Source organism: Elephas maximus, chromosome 6, assembly GCF_024166365.1.
Source record: "Elephas maximus indicus isolate mEleMax1 chromosome 6, mEleMax1 primary haplotype, whole genome shotgun sequence".
NCBI lineage: Eukaryota > Metazoa > Chordata > Mammalia > Proboscidea > Elephantidae > Elephas > Elephas maximus.
In genome coordinates, this window is record NC_064824.1 from 27445384 (window position 1) to 27467732 (window position 22349).

Genomic DNA, 22349 nt, shown 5'->3' on the forward strand with positions numbered 1-22349 from the left:
TTTGTCATCCAAAAATGTTTATGCGAGGGGATGTGTCCCTTGTGTTTTTATTGCACGTGTCCATTCGCCTTGGGCTGGGAGGAGCTTTTCAAAAATAAAGCCAATCTTTCCAGTGACCTCATAAGAGAGAAATTCCAGGAGGGACTAAAGATAACTCCTACCTGTAGCGTCCATTTTAAACAATAGATTTCCCTGGGGGAACTGGGAGTGATTATGATGAGATTGGATTTCATTTAACCTAATGCTGATTTTACACATTACAGAGATTTGTCATCTTTAAGTAATGTGCCAGATGAATGTGCTAGAATAGATGCAACTTTGTGTGAATTTTCTATAATACAGCAAAATCTGATTGCTCTATTAATAGCCAAAGTCCCTGGCCTTGAGAAGGCAGGGTGGCAGCGTTTTCAAAATTCATCATCTCTGCATAATTAGTTGTGGATCTCTAAATATTCAAGCTGAGGAATTAACCAGGAGCTGGAGAAGCTATCCTTCAGCTTCCCTTTTAATATCGTCCCACAGCCATCATCTGCTCTGGGTTTTTCTAATTACTGCAAAACCAACTGTTTTTAACTCAATTGCCCTGGCTTTTGGCAATCTGTTGAATATAATCAGCTTCAAACAAAGAAAATGTATTTCTTGTTCAGGAAATTGGGGCTTGATTCAATGAGCATCACCGGGGGACTGTGGGAAGCCAGTTTGCTATGTTACCTGACCCTTGCATTTTGAGTCTATGGGGCTTGCGGCGGGAGGGGGCCCTCCTTGAAAGCGAGCCCCATATTGTGGGGATCTATAGACCTTAGTGGGGTTTTCCTCTGGAGAAGTACTTTTATGAAAACCAATAGAAAAGAAATTTTGGTTCCTCACTCTGAGCAGCCAATGGTGTGGCCTTAGGCAGTACAACGTAATGATTTGGGTACTGTCATGGATTGAATTGTGTCCCCCCCAAAATACGTGTCAACTTGGTTAGGTCATGCTTCCCAGTATTGTGTGGTTGTCCTCCATTTTGTGATTGTAATTTTATGTTGAGTGGATTAGGGTGGGATTGTAACACCACCCATACTCAGGTCGCCTCCCTGATCCAAGGTAAAGGGAGTTTCCCTGCGGTGTGGCCTGCACCACCTTTTATCTTTCAAGAGATAAAAGGAAAGGGAAGCAAGCAGAGAGTGGGGGACCTCATACCACTAAGAAAGCAGCACCAGCAGCAGAGCGCATTGTTTGGACACGGGGTCCCTGCGCCTGAGAAGCTCCTTGACTAGGGGAAGATTGAGGACAAAGACCTTCCTCCAGAGCCAACAGAGAGAGAAAGCCTTCCCCTGGCGCCAATGCCCTGAATTTGGACTTGTAACCTACTAGACTGTGAGAAAATAAATTTCTCTTTGTTAAAGGCATTCACTTGTGGTATTTCTGTTATGGCAGCACTAGACGACTAAGACAGGTACTTTATTGTCACCTCTCTCAGATTATCTGTTTCCAGTCTGTATGTCTGATTAGAAGCATTTAGGGAGCAGGGCTGTGTCATTAACACACTCAAAGTGTCTGGCACTGGCCTGGACATAGAAGAGGAGTTGAATAAATAACCAAATAAAAATAATTAATACATAATATACATTTAAGGGAAGCCCTAGTGGCTCAGTGGTTAAGAGCTCAGGCTGCTAACCAAAAGGCTGGCAGTTCGAATCCACCAGCTGCTCCTTGGAAACGCTATGAGGCAGTTCTGCTCTGTCCTATAAGGTCACTATGAGGCAGAATCAACTAGACGGCAACGGGTTTGGTTTTTTTGTTTGTTTGTTTTATACTTTGAATAAATAAAAAACCAAAATAAATTACTTTAGAGGTCAACTCTCTCCCTTGCTTTTATTCTCTTTCTCAATCCTGTTTATCTACAAACCAGTTCTACCTAGAGGTTCCCAAAGAATAAATATCAGAAGAGCAATGGTTCTCAGCCTTTGTTCCTCTCTTTCAGAATTCAAGGGTATGATATACTGTCATCAATGAGAGTGGCTCTCTTTGACAACAATTCCCAAATTGGGGGGAGAGGGTGTGAGAATCAAACCAGAGAGCATGGGACCATTTAAACAAATAACAAAAAGGGACTCTGACATGCTGCCATCAGCTCCCATGAAGAATCATCATGGTAGAATAAGCTAAAATTCTGTTCTTTGAGAAAAGCTGGAAAAGCAGACTTTCTCACCTTCTCCAAGACAGCCCTCCAAGAAAAAGGTATATGCTCTGGGTCTTTCTTCCTCTGGACAAGGAAGGATTTAAATGGTAGATGGATATGAGCATGAAGAACTCACCAAGGCCTTAACCAGAGCTGTGAATTCATTGCATTTTCATCCGATGCACAGGTATTAACTACCTACTATTTTTTATGTGCTGGGCAGAGCCCTGGTGGTACAGTGGTTAAGATTTCGGCTGCTGACCAAAAGGTGGGCAGTTTGAATCCACCAGCTGCTCCTTGGAAACCCTATGGGACAGTTCTACTCTGTCCTGTAGGGTCGCTATGAGTCGGAATCAACTCAACAGCAGTGGGTTCTGGTTTATGTGCTAGGCACTGTGCAGAGCAAATAGGAGAAGCATTCTTGCCGCTAACAAGGAGGCCAACACACAAAGAAACAAGTATAACATCAAGTGGCAAGTGACAGAAATATAAGTACAAGGTGTTACAAGAAAGAGTACCTGGGCTTTGGGTGTGGCTAATGGGGAGCATCTGGGAAGACCTTCTGGGGCAGGTAAAGTCTAAACTGAATCTTAAAAACTAAGTAGGAGTTAGGTGAAAGGTTAGAGAAGAAGAGCAATGATATGAAAACTGTTCAAGGGAGGCAAGACAATACAGGTAAAGGCAGAGAGGACTCGAGCACCACGGCGTGTGCAGGAAGAACAGGCGTTTTGATCACGTATGAAGTTTAAGACAGGAAATGGAAAAAGATGAGGCTGGAGAGGCAATACCAAGAAGCCAACAGGAGGAGATGGGATTTTGTGTTGGAGTGGTGGAGAACCCTAGAAGATTTAAGCAGAGGGAAGTGATGGAATTTTGCATTTCAGGGCAGGCACATTGGTGGCCATGCAGATGACGCATTGAGGGAGATGAGACTGGCAGCACGTTGACTGGGGCAAGGAGCCAAGGCCATCAGTGTGAGGTAGAGGAGCTGGGGAAGGCAGAAGATTTGAGAGATATCTGGGAGGGGAAGTCAGCAGAACTTTGGGACAGCCAGTACGTGGAGGATGACAGAAGGAGGAGTCAAGGAAACTCCTAGTCTGATAGTTTGTGTTCCTAAAAGGGTGGCAATGCCATCAGTTCAGACAGACAACCTGGGAGGCAGAGCAGATTTCTAGAGTGATAAAAGGGAGGTTTCCGTTTGGGATTGCTGCCCTTGAGGTACTTGGCAGGGCTGATGATATGGTGGGCGGCAAGGTAGATAAATCAGAAGCTTAGGGGAGAGGTCTACCCTTAGACATGATGATTTCACTTTGTACCAACCAGGCCCAGTGGGCTCAGCTGGGGGTGAGGCTCCCCTTCCTCTCTCCATCCACAGACTGGGGCCTCAATGCTGCAGTTCCATTCTGAAGTCCTGCATGGGGTCTTCCCTCATCCTATATTCTTCCACAGGTCTGCTCTCTCTCCCCTTCACCTTCCCACCATCGCACCCTGCTCACATGTCTCTGAGGCTCGCCAGCAGGAAAGGGCAGCAGTGTTTGTTACGCCCCGCTTGGAAAATTAGAGTGGGCAGCTCTGTGGAAACAAAGCCACAACATGACTTCTGTCACCTACCTCACCTGCTGGGCCTCCTCCCCAGCTCCTAAATCCTGCTTCCGCTGCTGATGTCATACTAACAACCTGGACTTTTTACACATTTTTCAAAGTCAAGCTAAAGAAACCCACCTTGAAAGAAAAAAACGTGTATTTACTTTAGTGTTTTATTAGCCAGTTAGCCGGGCTTTGGAAAGGAGGGTTCTTCCACACATTTGGCGTGACGCAAAGCAGCAAGGAGGCATATGGAAGCGCTGGATGTGGGGCCACAGGCCACTCTGGATCCTCTCTCTCCCTTCCTGATCTCATCTCGACCCTTGGCTATAATGCCATCCATATGCTGATGATACTCAAGCTTGTATCTCCAGAACTGCTCTGCTCTGCTGAGCTCCAGACTCACACAGCCAACTGCTCACCCACCATCTCCACCACTTGCTTGTTTAATGTGCATCTCAAGCTTCACATGTCCAAACTGAACTCCTGGTCTGCTTCCCCAAACCTCAATCCCAGTCTTCTCCATTTCAGGTAACAGCAACTCTATCCCCGCCAGGTCCCAAACCTCAGTGTTGTGTCATTCTCAACTCTGCTTTTCCTTTCTCCCCCACCTCCAACCTGTCAGTGCATCCTGCTGTGTTTTCAACTAGATCTGGAATTGGACCATTCCTACTCTCTGCATTGGCCAATAAGGTAGACACTAGCTACATGTGGCTATTCATATTTAAATTAATATTAAATAAAATTAAATACAACTCAAAAAATAAAAACAGAGAGGAATGGCTCAAGTGAGAAATCTTGGGAAAATAGCTGCAAAATTAATTAAAAAATTCAGTTCTTCGGTCGCACTAGCTACATTTCAAGTGTTTAATAGCCACATGTGGCTAGTGACTATGGTATTGAAAAATGTAGCTACAGAACACTTCCATCCTTGCAGAAAGTTCTATTAGACAGTTGAGCTTATTACTTTTACTGCTACCACCCTGGTCCAAGCCACTGCCATCTCTTGCTCAGATGATTGCAATCGCCTCTAAGCTGATGTTGCTTCTTTGGTCTCCACAACGCAGCAGCCAGAGCAATCCTTTTCACACAGGGCAGGCCATGTCACTCCTCTGCTCAAAGCTGTCCTCTCAAAAAGTAAAAGCAAAGTCCTCACAATGGCTCACAAGGCTCTACAGGCTTTGGCCCCTTTCACTTACTGGCCTCATCCCCTCACAGTCTTCCACTTGCTCCTTTTGCTGAGCCACACTGGCCTCCTGGCTGCTCTTTGATCATGCCAGGCACATCCCTGACTCAAGGCTTCTACCCTGGCTGTTCCCTCTACCTGGAATGCCCTCCGCCAGATATCCTCCTGGCCCACTCCTTCCCCTCCTTCAAATCTCTGCTCAAACATCACCTTCTCAAAGAGCCTTATTCCAACAACTCTATCTAAATCTAACCTCCACCCTCCCCACCTTCGCCCCTCACACTCCTGCTCTCCCTGACGCCATCTGCTTTGTCGTTTTCCATAGCACTTATCTCCTTGGAAGAAACTACATATGCTTCCTTGTTTTTTGATATCCATTGTTTATTGTCTGGCAGGACTCTTTGTCCATTTGATGTATCCTAAGCAGTGGGAACAGCTGGGCTGGGAGAGGCATTCAACTACTATTTGTTCAATAAATGAAGGAATAACGTCTTAGGGCTGGAAACCAAACCAAAACCTGTTGCCACCGAGTTGATTCCGACTCATAGCAACCCTATAGGACAGAGTAGTACTATCCCATAGGGTTTCCAAGGAGCGTCTGATAGATTCAAACTGCGAACCTTTTGATTAGCAGCCTGAGCTCTTAACTACTGTGCCGCCAGGGCTCCTAGAGCTGGGAAGGGGCCCTGGAAATCGTTCTTGGGTGGGGTAGCTGAGGGCAGCGATATGAGGCTATTCATCTGTAGGCCCAAGGGAAAAGGTTGGACTAGGAGCCTGGTCTGGTCCTAGGAGTCTTCACTGGGCAAGCCCCAAGGTGATGACATCCCTTCACCTTCACCTGCCATGATTGGGACTCTGATGAACCACAGAAGGCCAATGAGGACAACAAAGTAATTAAATGTCAAGGGCATTCACCATTTTTCTTCTTGGTAAGACTTTGTGTGACTTAACCACCTGTCCTGCTCCTCTGATAACTTGTAAGAAGCAAGGAAAACAGTGATGGCTTCAGACTACTGGGCAACTCTTACATGCCAGTCTTAACCCCTCAATTCTTGCAAATACCAAGAATCTTTGAAAATTGGAAACATACAATTTACATTACATTTTTTTCTAAAGCAATGTATCAGCCTTGTTTTAAAAAGAAAATCATGGCTTCATCATATAATTTAGGAATCAGCATTAGAAAAAGTCAACTAGTATGAAAGGAATGATTCTCCATTGGCTCAATAAAATATTTCTGACATTCTAGAATGGATCAAAAGGAAAGCAGACTCCAGACCACCTTCTGTGTTAGGGGTTTTTCTATTCTTTCGTATCTATAAGGAAATGCCATCAGAATAGACATATTTTTAAATGCCTCGGAACGATGGTTTTTCTACTGCCAATTCTGATTCAAAGAAAAATACAGTGAGGGAGTGTCAACCTCATACGCAGACCTGCTCAGAATGGCAGGGCTGCCAGGTCCGGAGCCACAGAGCAAGACGTTAACAAAGAGCCTTGAAAGCTCGGTCCAGAGCTCACAGGACGATTTAACTTGCCAAAGCATGTGATTAAGTTATCATAGTCATTCCTTCATTACCAAGATAACCCAACTGGAGACTTTTTTGGAAATGCCAGATTTGGAAATAAAATTCTTACGGATTGCACTGCCACGTCATGAAGATTATACCAGAAAACAAATGATCCGCACAGACGATCTTCTGTACCAACCAGAAAATTAGATGTCAGGAAAGAGAGGCTAAGATATAAGATAGAATGGGGTGGGGTAGGGGTGGGGGGGTACAGAGCACAATGAATGGTATCATCAGCAGCTTCCCAGAAAGCGAGGCACCTGAATGTCCAGGGTGCTCACTGGGTATTACCTTGGGTGGCGCTCTTCATTGCTTTCACTAATTTTCCCCTTCCAGCTCCAAAACCATTATTTCCATAGTCCGGGTCACTGTCACTACCACTGCCACGGCTGGCAGAGTACACACACATTCTGGGTACCTTGTCCTAAATGGGTAATATGAGACCATTAACATTATTCATGCACGTTGAGGTGGGGCGGAACACCCTGTGAGGATGTGAAACATTTCAGACTTGGCTCTCGCTGCACGCACCGCCAAACTGTCTTCCCATTGCCCAGCCCCTCCCAGAAGAACAAGTCTGCTTTGTCAATCTGTCTGTCTGACTCGGAGCTGGAGTAGTCTAGTTAATTACCAGAGCTGGGGAAACGGCCCCGCAATAATGAAGCCGTCGACTGCACTCTGCTGTTGTGCCAGGCCCCGTAACGTCCCCACAGTTACCAGTTCTGCATTTTGCTTCCGTCTTTACAGGGTCTTATTTTTCTTGAGTGCTTTTTATGATTGCTGTTCCAAGACTAATGGCCTGTCTATTTAACTGATCTCATCAGTGGCTTTCAAGTAGCAGAGGCTCTAAAAAAATCAACCTTGGGAGGAAAAGAATAAATGTTTGCCTAATTTATAACTTTCTTTCAGCCCCCAAAAGGACAGCAGCCTTAGGAAAGTAAGCCAGTGACGACCTCTGTAATCCCCTAATTTGCTGGTGGTTCATGGGTCAAGGGACTCAGCTTCCCCTCTTGCTCAAGCGCACACACAGCCTGACCCTGGAGGATGATGCTGGTGTGGCCGTAATGGCAGGTTTACAAATGTCTGTGGCGGCTGATAGTCTATCAACAGTGTTTCCTTCTGTGCACACAGGCAGATGACTAGATTTAGGACTGCAATGCCTATGTATTGAATTGGGGGTGTCTGGGACCCTCTTTCATGTTTTCAGACTGTCCCCTTAGAGTCTATTACTCGCCACCCATGCCAGCGGTTCACATACATACAGATGGGATGGGTTCCCAGGGTTTGTCTGGAGGCAGTCATATTGTCAGGGATTATAAAAACACACCTAATGATGTAAACTCCCTTGGTTGGCATTATACTTTCAAGCAGTCACTCATTCCCTTTATTCCTTTACTTACTCATTCACCCACTGAACAGATATTTATTGAGTACTCTGTCCTATAGGGTCGCTATGAGTTGGAATTGACTCAATGGCAGTGGGTTTTTGTTTTTGTTTTTATTCTGTGCTGATCACTGTGCGGGGTTTTGGCGATACAGCATTTAATATAACAGATGCAGGTATTGGGGATTATGTAGGAGGGGAAATGACGAGAAGGACCACAAGGTCTACTGACTGTGGCTCCAGGTAACCCTGTGTCTAGTGTACCAACAGGATTCCAGTAACAATTTCTGGGTGTACTAAGGTGCAGTCTTTCACCCCTCCATTCAGCAAACACTAATTGAAGCAGGTGCTGTGCTGGATCCCAGAAATATACAACTATTGCTGCAAACCTTCCCTACCTTGCAGTCAGCAAAGCAGGGTTCCACGTCACCAGCGGTGGCCCTTACAAGTTGGGGCAGACTTTCCAAGTGGGTGAAGCTGGTGCAGAATGATCACGAACGGGTCCCCTGAGGGAATATGTATGTAGGTATCTGTGTATGTTGTGTGGGGAGTGCCTGCCATCGCACAGAGAGGGGACAGGGCTCTACCCCGGCCAGCGTGGGAAGCCCTCTTTTTTTCCTTAACTTTCTAGGAATGGCTTTCCTCCTCTTTGCTACTGTCACCACCTGCTATTTTTAATGCTTTTCCTTCTCCAACACTGGGTATCTGTTAGGGTTTTTGCAACTTTCCAGTCCCCAAAGCACAGAGTCCTCTGGACAAGGACTTTGGTTTTTACAGTGTGTTCTGTTGACCAAGCAACATCAGTATCAGCTGGGAGCTTGTTAGAAATATTTGGAGGAGGGGGCAGCAAGATGTGTTTTACCAAGTCCTTCAGGTGATTCTGATGCCCACTAACTCTGGGAACCACTGCCTTGGAGGAGTCCTAAAACTTTTATGTCTGACTTAAGGCATGGTAGAATACAGTGATGTCCCCCTTGGCCTCTCAGACCCATGTTCTGTAGAAGCAGCTATTCTGAGTGCTGGATGTGGAACCCAGAGGGCTGAGTCCTAGGTTCGGCCCCATGGTAACTTTCCCTTGGATCCTGGGCACAGGCCAGCTTCCTTCTGGAAGTTGGTGTCCTCCTCTGTAAGATGACGCTGTGGGCCCAGAGTACCTCTAACCTGACTCCTCCAGGGTCCCATGTCCATACTGAGGTGGTAAAGGCTGAAAGAAGGCTCAGCCACACCAGGTGTGGGGGACGTGAGATGTAGGCTAGCCTGAATGTTTCCTCATCATAGTTGGACAGAGACTCTAGTAAAAATAGGGATGGGGGCTCCTGATGCCAGGATGGAATTACTGAAGGGAGGAAAAGTGGGAGGGGTAAACGAAGGATGGGCAGCTCTGTGACTGAGCCACACTTCCTTCCTCCCACCCCACTCATTGCCAGCATCACCAAGACCCTGCAGGGGGTCAGCCCCAGGATGAGCTGAGGAAGAGTGAACAGGCTGAACATGGTCCAAGTAACAAACTGTGAGGGGTAAATGGAAAGAAGCTTAGAGGGAGCCCCAAGTAGCCCCTGGGGGTGGGTGAGCGAAGAATTGCTGGGCCACAAGCTCCTCCCCAGGTCTAGTCAGATGCCAGGAGGCCTCTGTGTGGGCGGAGGAGGATCCCATAGCAAAAATGATGGGGATTCAAGAAACGAGGTCTCACTGAGCCTAGCAAGTCACTTGACCACTCCAGGCCTCAGTTTATTCATCCCTAAAAGGGGTAAAATTACACCTGCTTTACCAGTCTCATAGGGGCAAGGTAAAGGTTAAGCTAAATGATGAGATAATTCTACAATCTTTCTACACAGTATCCTGTGGCTTGGGAGAGTGAATGCTGCTCCACAGTGTCTAATCGGGGGACAGCATCTACACCTAAATAACCTGGATATAGACCAGAGGAAGCACTCTGAATTCCTCAGCATAAAAGGGTCCCAGAACCCACAGTGTTACTTAATAATTCTTTGCTTTTACTCAATGAATCAACATCAAATTTGATTTAGAATCACATCTCTCACAAAAGTGTTGTACGAATTTCACTTTTCACAACCAGGACCAAAAGGGGTATGGCTTCCTCCCCTCAGTTTGTCCCTTACCTGGGTCTCAGCAGCGGCGTCTTCACCACCCCAGTCTGGCTCACTAGCCATTGTGGTTTCAGCATATTCGAATGACGGGCAAGTCTGAGGCCTTGGCTCTGCTTCGTTCTGCTTTTGGGAAGTGAGTTTTCCTACAGGAGGAAAGGTACATGAAGTCACAGACCAGCTTTCAACAACGCTTCACAAGTTTAGGGAGGGAGGGGGGGAAATGGTTCCAAAATAATAAAAAGGTCCAAATATGGTGACAGGTGGGTTTCCCTGGGCACTCTGCCACTGGTAAGTCTGTGTTATCTGAAGCAGCTGCACAATTACATGTATCTCTAGAGGATGACCACCATGGTGACTCTTAAGTAAATTGTCCTCCGGCCACTTTTCCAAAAAATGTTAATAGACTTTTCATGTTGGATTCAGTAAGCAAACCATTTGGGAAATACTCAGGTTATTTCTCAAATAATGTTATTCATCAAATAACAAATAGGTTTCTTTTTTTGGAGGACTTCTCAGAGCCTTCAATGTGCCAAAAGGGCTATTGTCATAGTTTCCAAAAGGAGGGTTAGAATTCACAGTTTTTCCCAAACAGACTTGAGCAGGGAACTCTTATTTTCCTACAATATCTACTAACATCTTTTTGAATAGTGCAGTTTGATGAAGTGTTGCCCTCAGGTCTTTAAAGATCTTATAAAACCAAACCAAACCTGTTGCCATCGAGTCGATTCCAACTCACAGCGAACCTACAGGACAGAGTAGAACTGCCCCACAGAGTTTCCAAGGAGCGCCTGGTAGATTTGAACTGCCAACCTTTGGTTAGCAGCCAAGCTCTGAACTACTTTACCACTAGGGCTCCTTAGAGGGTACTGCAAACAGTTAACTTGCTCAGCTGCTAATCCAAAGGCTGGAGGTTCAAGTCCACCCAGAGGCACTTCAGAAGGAAGTCTTTGTGATTTACTTCCCCAAAGTCAGCCATTAAAAACTCTGTGGAGAACAGTTCTACTCTGACATCTATGGGGTCGTCATGAGTGGGAATGACAACTGGCGGAGTTTTTAAAATGCAGATTCTGATTCAGTTGGTCTGTGTCAGGATCTGAGATTTTGGATTTCTGACGAGCTCCCAGGCGATGCTGGTGATGCTGGCATATGGACCACACTTCCAGCAGCAAGGGTATAATAAGGCCTCCTCAATTAGCACAGCACTATTAAAGAAAGTTCCTCCATTCCTGATAATACCGATTAACCTGCACAGTGCCTTCCTTCCTCATGCGAGACAGGAGAATTGCTGCATTATCCTCCAGCCTCAGTGACTATCAACAGGACAAGCCGTGACAGTCTCTCAACAGCATTTTGTGGTGTCAGCAGAAGCTAAGTAACTGTTTTCATCAGCACTGAGGGGTGTATACAATTGCTTCCATTTTTTTTATACAGGGGGTAAAAGAAAAACCAATTAAAATGCATACGTTAAGCAGGAAGTGACTGCTCTAAAGAGGATCTGACCCTATTTTCCTTTTGTCCCGGTCTATTCTCCATCCCCTAATTTTTCTTTTTTTTTTCTCTTTCATTGTACTTTAGATGAAGGTTTATAGAACAAACTAGTTTCTCATCAAACAGTTAGTATACACATTGTTCTATGACATTGGTTAACAACCCCACGACACGTCAATGCTCTCTCTTCTCAATCCTGGGTTCCCTATTACCAGCTTTCCTATTCCCTCCTGCCTTCCAGTCCCTGCCCCAGGGCTGGTGAGCCCCTTTAGCCTCGTTTTGTTCCATGGGCCTGTTCAATCTTTCATCCCCTAGTTTTTCAAAGGAGTCCCTAATGGCCACAAAGAAAAGAGAAGTCTTGGAAAGCTGGTGGCCCCTACCTCTGAACCACAGTGATGGTACCACCCGGTGGACCAGAAGCTCCAGGGTGGGTGGCACATTTAAAAATGCCCTGAAGTCTGTTGACATCACTCTTTACTGTATACTACGTTTTTCAACTATTCATGACAATTTAATTAAGACCCACACCTTCGAAAACAGGGGCAGTGAATCCGAGCAGCAAGGCCTGAACAATCTCCTTCCTATCCTCTTCTTATGAAGCAATTCAAGGCTCACGGTTTCCATTCAATTTGTTATAATGACAGTGTTTAATCATGGAGTCTGCTCGGCAGCCCGCCGCTGAATTGAGGTCACACATGTGGCTATTCAGGCATGCAGCACACAGTCTATAACTCAGATTTCGCCCCTGAATCCCTGGCGGCTGTGTCATTAATTAACAATGCATTTAGTTCAAAAATAATATGCGTTGCCGTCTTTTAAAATGTAGCCTTGGCTTGGAATGAGCCGAAGTTTGCAATGAAACGTTTGTAGTATTTGGTATTCCTGAGTGAAGGAAGAACTCAACCATGGGAATAGCCCGATCCCATTTATTCAAAGATATTTAATTAAAAGTCTCCTTTTCTCATTTCTCAGAAGCCTGTAATATAGTCTCTACTTGCAGCTCCTTTCCGATCATCATATCATAAATGAAAGCCTGCAATTTAGAGTTCTATTTCAAATGCTTAAGCACATTGTAAATGCAACATAGGCCGCACAAGTTAAAAATTATTTAGTGCCATTCTGGGCTGCAACAAATATTTTTAATCTTTAGGGAGCAATGAAACAACTTTGACCCTTACCCTGGCCCTATCTGTAATCATGAAAGCTTGCTTCAATTGACCGTGACAAACAACGGTCTTTCTCAGTGGGAAGGGCTGCTCCACGCTCCTGCAGGTGACGCACAGTCTACTCTGACATATCAAACCAAGTCTCTTATAAACATGTTTGAACGGGATAGAAATTCGTCACATGACATGTTTCTGGCTAGAGTGCAAATAGTATTTTAGCTATATTTACGTCTTGGGCCTAAATTGGTCTATATTCAGAGTTAAGCTTTAAAAGGTAATGTAGGTTTGTGTGGTCTTTTTCTCAATCAATTTATATATCCGTCTGCTGGTGCTTACACGTTTGTCTTCTTTCTGTGTGTGTCCATGTCTTAATGCAATCCTGCAGGTGATGTTTAATACATGCCATTTTGCTTTTTGGTTGGGCATGGGCAGGGCTTGCCACTCATCAGCATTTCTATCCTGCAGGGGCCCTGACTTGCTCACCTACTGGGGAGCTGCCTGTTTTCCGTTATGTGTCAGCAACTGTGTGATTGTGGGTGGGAAAGCAAGCAAATTTGAAAGGTAATTGGTGTTTTACCTGAGGAGGCTGGTTTGGGGAGGCAGCTCTGAAGAGGTCGTTCCCCTCTGGCGGTCATAATGGGGTCGGATATGGAATGAACAATGGCGATACCCGCAGAGCCCTGGCTGTCTGCAGAGGAAGGCACTTCTCGGTCAAGGGTTTGGGCTCTGATGGAAGAAGCTGAAGAAAGTGCTGGCTGGAGAGACAGGACGGGCTCAGTGTCCTCTGGGGAGTCTGGTTTGCATGTGTACCGGCCTGCTGAGCGATTTCCTGAGTCTGGCAGTGGGAAGGTTCCGATGCCACTGTCCAGGGTTCTCATCTGGCAGCTCGATTCTGAGACAGAGTAACAGAGTGAGGATTAGAGAACGCTGACCTACAAGGATCACGGGTATCTGGGTATGACCTCAGGGCAAGGAGACATCTCAAAGGAAGAGTTTAAGAGAAAGAAAAATGATAAACATTTGGAAATTGTATTAGTGGTATCGTAAATTTCTAGTGAAGTCTATGAAATGGACATTTAATTGAACATGAAAATGCTCCCTATGAAGTGAGAAGGCCAGCCCATTACAGGCTGCAACAGTCCCAGGTACATAACACGCTGGATGGTTCTCAAGTGTTGTAGTAGAAAAGGAACACTCATTAGAGATGAAAAATCATTTCTGATTACTCTTATTTCAATCCGGAGCCTTGGTGGAGCAGTTGTTAAGTGCTCCCTGCTAACTGAAAGGTTGGTAGTTTGAGCCTACCAGCTGCTCCATGGAAGAAAGATGCAGCAGTCTGCTTCTGTAAAGATTACAGCCCTGGAAACCATATGGGGCAGTTCTATTCTGTCCTATAGGGTCACTCTGAGTCAGAATTGACTCAACGGCAATGGGTTTGGCTTGGCTTTTTCTTTCAATCTATGAACCATATGACTTCAGCCAATTAGGTGAAATTTATTACTTGAAATAAGATGAGTAATGAACGCAAATAACAAATTGAAGAGACATGCTAACAAAGGTAATTGTATATCTCTTGCAGGAATTATCATCCATTGAGCAGTTAACTGAATCTCTGGGCTCTCAATTTGCCTGTCAGGAAAAGAAATTCACGTGCTCTAAGGGTCATCCCAGAGAGTACCTCACCCACTGTAACATCACTTATCTTCAGTGCTTCATTTGATCCAACTGCCATTTGAGGACTTCATGAGAAAGTACAGAACCACTTTCTGTCTTTCACACTTACTTTATATAATGACAAAACTCATTAATACCCTTTGGATTTCTTGTCACTCACCAGGACCCCACTTTTCCTAGAACAAAATACACTGATTTTACTATGTGTGTGGCATATTTTGCTAATTATGTCTCATCTTCAAAACAAATTTTATATACAGAGAAAAACACAATAGCTGAAGAAATTAATAGATACTTAACTTCTAAGACGGTGGTTCGGTTTACCCAAGCCAATGAGACAGCTTCCAAGATCTTGCTGCCTCCTGTTCATATGATAATCTTGGGATGAACCAGCCTTAGTAAAATTTATATCAACATCTTATTAAGTCTAGGACTATGTAACAGGCACAACTCAGTGCTATGTTAGGTATGCTGGGGAATACAATAGAATGTGACATAATCTTTGTGTCAAGAGGCTCCACAGCTAAAGTTTCTTTGGTGCTTTATGAAATAGTGGCTCAGAGTGTGGTCTCTACCAGTAACTACCCATGTGACCCTGCAAAAGATCCTTAAGCTCTTGGGGTCTCAGGTCCCTTATAGGGTTGCTCTGAGGATTAAAATACATTCACTGTCAAAGCCCTAGAACTTCAAATGATGCCGAAAGAATGAATGGTGACATGTACAAAGTGTTTAGTATACATAGTAGATATTAGTAGATATCTTGTAGGTAAATAATTTACAAATAAATATGTTTCATACACAATCTCATTTGGTCCTAAGAAATTAGTAACCAAACTTTAGAATCTGCCCATTCTTCCACCTTCCCCTGGAAAACCAGTTTGCTGTGAGGAGTAGAATTTTGGGAACCCTGGTGGTGTAGTGGTTAAGTGCTACTGCTGCTAACCAAAGGCTCAGCAGTTCAAATCCACCAGGCACTCCTTGGAAACTCAATGGGGCAGTTCTCGTCTGTCCTATGGGGTCACTATGAGTTGGAATCGACTCGACAGCACCGGGTTTGGTTTTGGTTTTGGTTTTGGTATGATAAAACAAGGGAGTGGGTGGGGACAAAGTCCACTTTTCTAGGTTCTTGTTGGTTTGGTATTTTGTTTTTCAAGAAGTAGGAAGATTAAGTCTCTAATAAAAGAGAGGATTCGGTCCCCAAAAGGATGTTTGGTAGGAAGAAGCAGGTCACCCTTCACCATCTCATATACTGTCAGCTCTCAGGGATGGGTCATAGACCATGGTCTGAGTGATGCTTTTCCTTTCCAGGACTACAAGGAGCTAAGTTTTAGCCCCCATTCATCTCAGGACCTCCACCTTGTCAGCTTTACTCTCAACTGGCCTGTGGTGCTGTGGATCACTTTTCTATGGCCTTTCTACCCGTGGTCTTGTAACTTTCACCCAAGTGATTGAGCAGGACTGTGCAGATATGGTAATTGTGGTCCACCAAAAGGACTGGTCAGTTTTGCCATCTTGCTGGGCTTGAAATGAGCCACCCCAGAGGCGGGAAAGAGAAGAGCCCACCACCACCAAGAAAGGAGAGACCAGCAGGAGACACCCGCAGGAGACGGTATAGTGGGCTTCCCAGCCCACAGATCAAGAAAGCTGAGTGCCTTTGGGCAGAGACTGAGGGCCTGCAGGCATGGCTGGAAAGTGGCAGTCCTAATGGAAGAACTATATCCTTGAATGCTCCTGAGCCTGAATTATAACCTGTTATTTCCCTAATAAACCCCATAATTGTATTGTCTGTGAGTGTTGCGTGGCCATTGCAATGAATTAGCAAACCCAGCAGAAAAGTAGAGAGTGCTGTGGGAGGAATGGCTGGTGTCAGAATTGGTAAAGATGGTGGAGAGAGGAGGCTTGTCTGACCCCACCTTACAGGAATCAGCCTTGGGCTATTGATCTTAATTCTCCTTCCTCCTCGTAAAGTTAGAAGAGGTCAGACACTGCCTCCATGCCTTTTTTTCACACAGCCTCACAGATTATTCATGATCTTCTCTATTCATTTTTGAGAAACAGTGGCCTTGTGGGAAATGATCAGCTGTTTGCATGGAGAGGCTCTTCCAGAAGTGTGTAAAAAGAAAGACTGCTACTCAGATTCAGAGTCCTTTCTTCGTTTTAGCCTAGATATACAACAATCTTTGGATCTAGCATGTCCACACGCTGTACTTGGGCAATTCTCAATTGTATGAAATATTTCAGTCCCACACAGGAGTAAGTACATCTTCATCAGAACCCACCCAGTCTTTGGGGATGGGAATCAATGATCGTGGGATGTAACAGCTGAGAAGTGTTATAGGTCCTACATGCCCAGGGCTGCCAGCCATAAGACCTTACTCCCAGCATCCTCAGTTCTCTCTAGTCCTGAAGCAAAGGGTGCTCAGCATGGGGCTTTTTCCCCGTTTAGTGAAGATGGTTTGTCAAAACTGTGACAGCTTATCATAGCTACCAAAGGTCCCTGAGTGGCACAAATTGTTGGCCCTCGGCTACTAACTGAAAAGTTGGAAGTCTGAACCTAACCAGTGGCACCATGGAACAAAGGCCTGGTGATCTTCTCCCATTAAAGATCACAGCCAAGAAAACCCTATGAAGCAGTTCTGCTCTGTAACACATGGGGTCGCCATGAGTCGGAACAGACTCAACGGCAACAAGTTTATTACAGCTACTGGACTTCCTGGGTGGTACAAATGATTAATATGCTTGGCTGCTAATCAAAAGGTTGGAGATTTGTGTCCACCCAGAGGTACCTTAAAAGAAATACTTGGCAATCTACTTCAAGAAAAATCAGCCATTGAAAACCTATAAGCACAGTTCTACTCTGGCACACATGGGGTCACCACGAGTCAGAATCAGCTTGATGGTAACTGGTTTTAGTTTATTACCGCTACTAGGAGTTCACTGCTTCCTTTGTATCATCACTTTTAATCTTCACAAAAACCGTATAAAGTAAGAACTACTATTGCTATTTCACAAACAGATACATCATGTTCAAAGAAGTTAAATGACTTGCTCAAGTCGTATGCTATAAAGAGTCTGGCTTTGAATTCAGGCTTGTTTAACTTAAAGACCATGCTCTTAGCCACCAAGCTATACTGATCCCCCCAAAAAGCACAGCTAAATTTCAGAAGTGGGATCTGTGCAGGTAAGAGTTACTGAGGCGACCATGTGAGAAGGCTCATAGCATGGCCCCCTGCTCCTACTCAGGGTTCCAGTTCCTCCTCTGGGATTGGCTCTAAGCCCTGAATTCTAGCTGGTTCCTGCTCTTCCACATTCTGTGGTTGAAGGCTATGGTCCAAATCCCTGGCAGGTCTCTGCAGTTGCTGAGAACCACAATTACCTAGAAAGCTCTTCCCTTCGTCTTCTTGGACTGGCTCCTTAGACTTCCATGCCGGTGTTGTTCTAGAGTTTACGTCGCCTCCCTGGGCTTGGCAACGGGCACTGCTTCCAGGGGAAATGTTTTCCTGGCTTTGTGTAAAAACTCTCTTGCCTCCACATATTTTATGGCTCAAGCCTCAGTGAGCACTGAATCCAGTCCCTTCAAATGGAGATTCAAAGAGCAAAGTGAGCTTCTTAGCTGCTCTTCAGTGATCATCAGCAGATAGCCCCCAGGCACCAATGCCTGTGTATGTTGGCAGAGTCCAAGGCTTTGGGGCAGTTGCAAGAAATAGGGCAGAGTGGAGGTCTGAGGCAGGAATAATGGTGACAAAGCTGCAGTGTATCTGGTGTTCTTCTGAGGGCACCAACATTTCCTGGCTTCCATCCCCTTAAATTATTTTCCTTTCCCTTCAACACACAATATTGTCATACTGGAATCTATAAAATAGGTATTTGTGACATCTCTGGCTGAGATTTGTGTGCACTGACATTAAGCTCAGAAACCACTTGCTATTAAGGTCATTTTTTATTTCTAAAAAATTACAGATGCCAAATCTGTAGTAAATGTGAAGGACTCGCTTATAAGTACCTATGAAATGAAGTGTGGACAGTCAAGGGCTTAGATGCTGAGTTTCACCCTCAAGTCAATTTCTTGAGAACACATAAAGCTTTGGAAATGGGAGTTTATATGGAAAATGCTGACACCGCCTTTGTGTAGTTTCTTTAAGCCACTATTAGTTTCATGCAGTTCACAAAAACATTCTAACTTGAAAAAATGTTGGATATTGTGCTTCTAAAGCCAGCTGCCCGCCTCCCCCCACCCCCGCCCTTGGGAATTATAAAGACTCATGAAATAATTAAATGGACATGGTAGGAACAAAGTTCAAAGGAGCACGTCTGCCTTGCATCTTGAATGAGTTGACTTGAACTTGATCTAAGTTCACATTTGTGGCTGTTAGCTGCCAACAGGGCCTTGCTAATAAGTTCAAGGGTTGGATCTCTATATGGACTAGCTGGATCCATTCTTCCAAGGTCACCAATTATATCTCTGACCCTGGCCAACCCTCTCTCCTACTTCCCATTGTCCCATTTGCCTTCTCTCTCTCCAGGTAAGTTCTCTCACTTACCACCACCAGCAAGGGCCAGACATTTTGTGGGATGACTTACAGCAGTGTTTCCCAGTCCTTTTAAAGTCGTGGCACACAGAGAAAACACATGGCTTACTGGGGCAAACACTGGCCACCCATTTGGGACACATTAGCAGCAGAATGGTGGGAAACTTTCTATTTACGATGGCCTCAATGGTGATCTTCTTTTACTGAGAACTTAAATACACTGCTCTGCATATTTTTGGCATTCAAGGAGATGGATGCCTTTTCAGTCTCTTAGCAGCAGATACAGGCATTTTTATAAGGCTCTTTTTTTGGGGGGGTGGAGAAGAATGTCAAGATTCTTCAGTTGGGAATATTGCCTGGAATCAAGCCTTCAGAAAAGAGGGTGGTTGCTGTGTCTAAGAGGGAGATGAGCAGCCAGTGAGAGTGAGATTCTGCATGCGATGGTGGCAGAGAAGAAAACACTGGAGAAACTTTTCCACTGAGGATATTTAAACTGATGACTTAGGGTGTGTGATATAAAATCCCTACTCATCTCACCAATGAGTTTAGCCCTCCTGCTCCCTGCATCTCTCTGCCTTGGCAGGTGGCCTCGGTTTCATCTGAAAATTAGATCTTATCTTCACCCTAGGGGCAGTGGTGGTTCAGTGGTAGAATTCTTGCCTTCCATGTGGGAAACTCTGGTTCAATTCCTCATCAATGTAACTCATATGAAGCCACCACCTGTCTGTCAGTGGAGGCTTGTGTGTTGCTATGGTGCCGAACAGGTTTCAGTGGAGCTTCCAGGCTGACAGACTACAAAGAAAGACCTGGTAATTTACTTCTGAAAGTCAGCCACTAAAAACCATACGGATCACAACTGTCCTATCTATTGTGTTCATATGGAGTTGCTATGAAGGCCAACTCAATAGCAGGTAATAACAACAACATCTTCATCCTAGGAGCGCTTTGAGGCTCTGAGGACTAGTAACAAAATCTGTGATAAACACAGTACAATGCCTGGAGCAGGTACACAACAGTTATTATTTTTTAAAAAATGGCAGCTATTCTCAAAATAAGTATTACTAGGTGATAAGCCTCCTAGGCTGCAGAAGAATGAACAAATATGTCTTGGGAAGAAGTACAGCCAGAATGCTACTTAGAAGCGAGGATGGCAAGACTTCATCTCATGTACTTTGGACATGTTATCAGGAGGGACCAGTCCCTGGAGAAAGACATTACACTTGGGAAAGTAGAAGGTCAGCAAAAAAGAGGAAGACCCTCAATGAGATGGATTGACACAGTGGCTACAACAGTGGGCTTCAGCGTAGCAACAACTGTGAGGATAGCGCAGGACTGGGCAGTGTTTTGTTGTACACAGGGTCGCTATGAGTGAAAAATGTCTTGAGGGCACATAACAACAATGACAAGCCTCTTGGAGCAGAGCTGGATTTATTCATTGTCATGGATTGAATTGTGTCCCCTCATAATATGTGTTATCAACTTGGCTAGGCCATGATTCCCATGACTGTCCATTATTTTGTCATCTGCTGTGGTTTTCCTATGTGTTGTATGCAGTGGATTAGCAGCAGTTATGTTGATAAGATCTACAAGATTAGATTGTGTTTTTTTAAACAATCTCTTTTGAGATATAAAAGAGAGAAGTGAGCAGAGAGACAGGGGGACCTCATACCACTAAGAAACAAGAGCCAGGAGAAGAATGCATCCTTTGGACTCGGGGTCCCTGTGCTGAGAAGCTCCTCAGCTTCGGGAAGATAGACGACAAGGACCTTCCTCCAGAGCCAACAGAGAGAGAAAACCTTCCCCCGGAGATGACACCCTGAGCTTGGACCTGCAGCCTCCTAGACTATGAGAGAACAAATTTCTCTTTGTTAAAGCCAGCCACTTGTGGTATTTGTTATAGCAGCACTAGATAACTAAGAGATTCGTCCTCTCAGTACTCCCAAATAAGCCTGTTCATGCTATTGTATGGTAGTTATATGCACTAGACTGATAGAACGCCTTGCAGGGGTCTTATTCATTTTCAATCACCATTACTTAGCGCAGTGTCTGATACATTGTCCGCTGTCATTGATGTTTAATGAATGAATGGGTGGATGAAGAAACAGCTCTAATCTTTAGAAAGTTTTTCCTCCTATTAAATTGAATGTCAATCTTTCCTTTTGAAATCTGAATCTCCTTCTTTCTGTTCTGACTCCAGCAACCAAGGAAAATAGCTGACTTCCTTCTTCTCTGTAGCTAATTTTCACATTCAGCCAGACTTCATTAATTCAAATGGCCAGAGGGATAAACTCATTCAGAATATTTTAAAGATTGATTTCTTAATATTTTCAAGCTCTTAGAACAAGAGTTAGTAACCAAGACAAATGATGGCCAGTGGAATGCCTCTTTAGCTGGCTACCCAGTCTCCTCCCTCTCCTCTTTGTATTACTCTGGGTGAAGGTCCCAGATCTAGCCCCTCACCCTCAGGAATTCTAGATGAAGTCACCCATGCTGAGTACTGGTATCCTATTTAACACTAGCACCCTTCATAGTATCCAAACTAAGTCCTTACTGAGTCACGTTCCTCAGGGCCATTTATAATAGGTAGATGAGGTTACTCAGTAATGTTCTGTATGTATTTATACAAAACAACGAGCTGCTCACTATTAAAACAATTTTTTCTCTTCACTAGGTTTACTATGCTTCCTCCAAACTTGCTTGCACTATTTCTTCACATAGCAACGTCATCTTTATAAATATCTGCAAAGGGAAAAGTTTATTTTCAGCATGATCTCACACACACACACTTGTTGCCGTCAAATCGATTCCAACTCATAGCGACTCTATAGGACAGAGTAGAACTGCCCTATGCATAGCGTTTCCAAGGAGCAGCTGGTGGATTCGAACTGCTGACCTTTTGGTTAGCAGTTGAGCTCTTAACCACTGTGCTACCAGGGTTCCACATGATCTCAGTTAATACAAATTTCCCTGTGAATTAGCAGGGATTTAGGGATGTTTGAAAATGCCAGTCATCAAGTAACTTGTTCCTAGTATTTTCTTCTACGGATTACAGTGTCTCAAATTTTTCCCGACAGATCTCATTTCACATATCTTTATTGTTTGGATTTGTAAACTGTGACTCTTGGTATTATTAATGTAACTATCCAAAGAGATTATTGTAGGATAACAACAACAACAACAACAAAAAACCCAAACCCAGTGCCGTTGAGTCGATTCCAACTCATAGCGACCCTATAGGACAGAGTAGAACTGCCCCATAGAGTTTCCAAGGAGCGCCTGGTAGATTCAAACTGCAGACCTTTTGGTTAGAAGCTGTAGCATGTAGGATAGGCCTAAGAAAATATGACTTTAGTTCTAAAATACACTGCATGTTCAGAGTGATGAATGAAAAGAGCATGGCTTCACAGTTGGAAAGATTAAGTTGAAAGACCTGCTTGGCTACCTGTCACTGTGTGACAACATGTGATTTTTCTTAACCATTCTGACTTCAAGCAA

At 44.6% G+C, this 22349-nt stretch overlaps 1 protein-coding gene across 9 annotated transcripts in view; it reads right to left on the reverse strand.

The window, feature by feature from the left end:
- NCKAP5 (NCK associated protein 5) overlaps window positions 1-22349 on the reverse strand; it is a 1220442-nt gene that overhangs the window by 52512 nt on the left and 1145581 nt on the right. For 7 of the 9 annotated variants that reach the window (XM_049889201.1, XM_049889199.1, XM_049889198.1 and 4 more), the window contains 2 exons: window positions 13229-13543; window positions 10010-10140 (listed from right to left, as the gene is read on the reverse strand). In XM_049889201.1, coding sequence (XP_049745158.1) covers window positions 10010-10140; window positions 13229-13543 — 446 coding nt within the window. Of the gene's footprint in view, window positions 1-6796; window positions 6930-10009; window positions 10141-13228; window positions 13544-17448; window positions 17900-22349 lie in introns of those variants that run through there. The other 2 variants (XM_049889200.1, XM_049889202.1) reach the window with 2 other exon arrangements.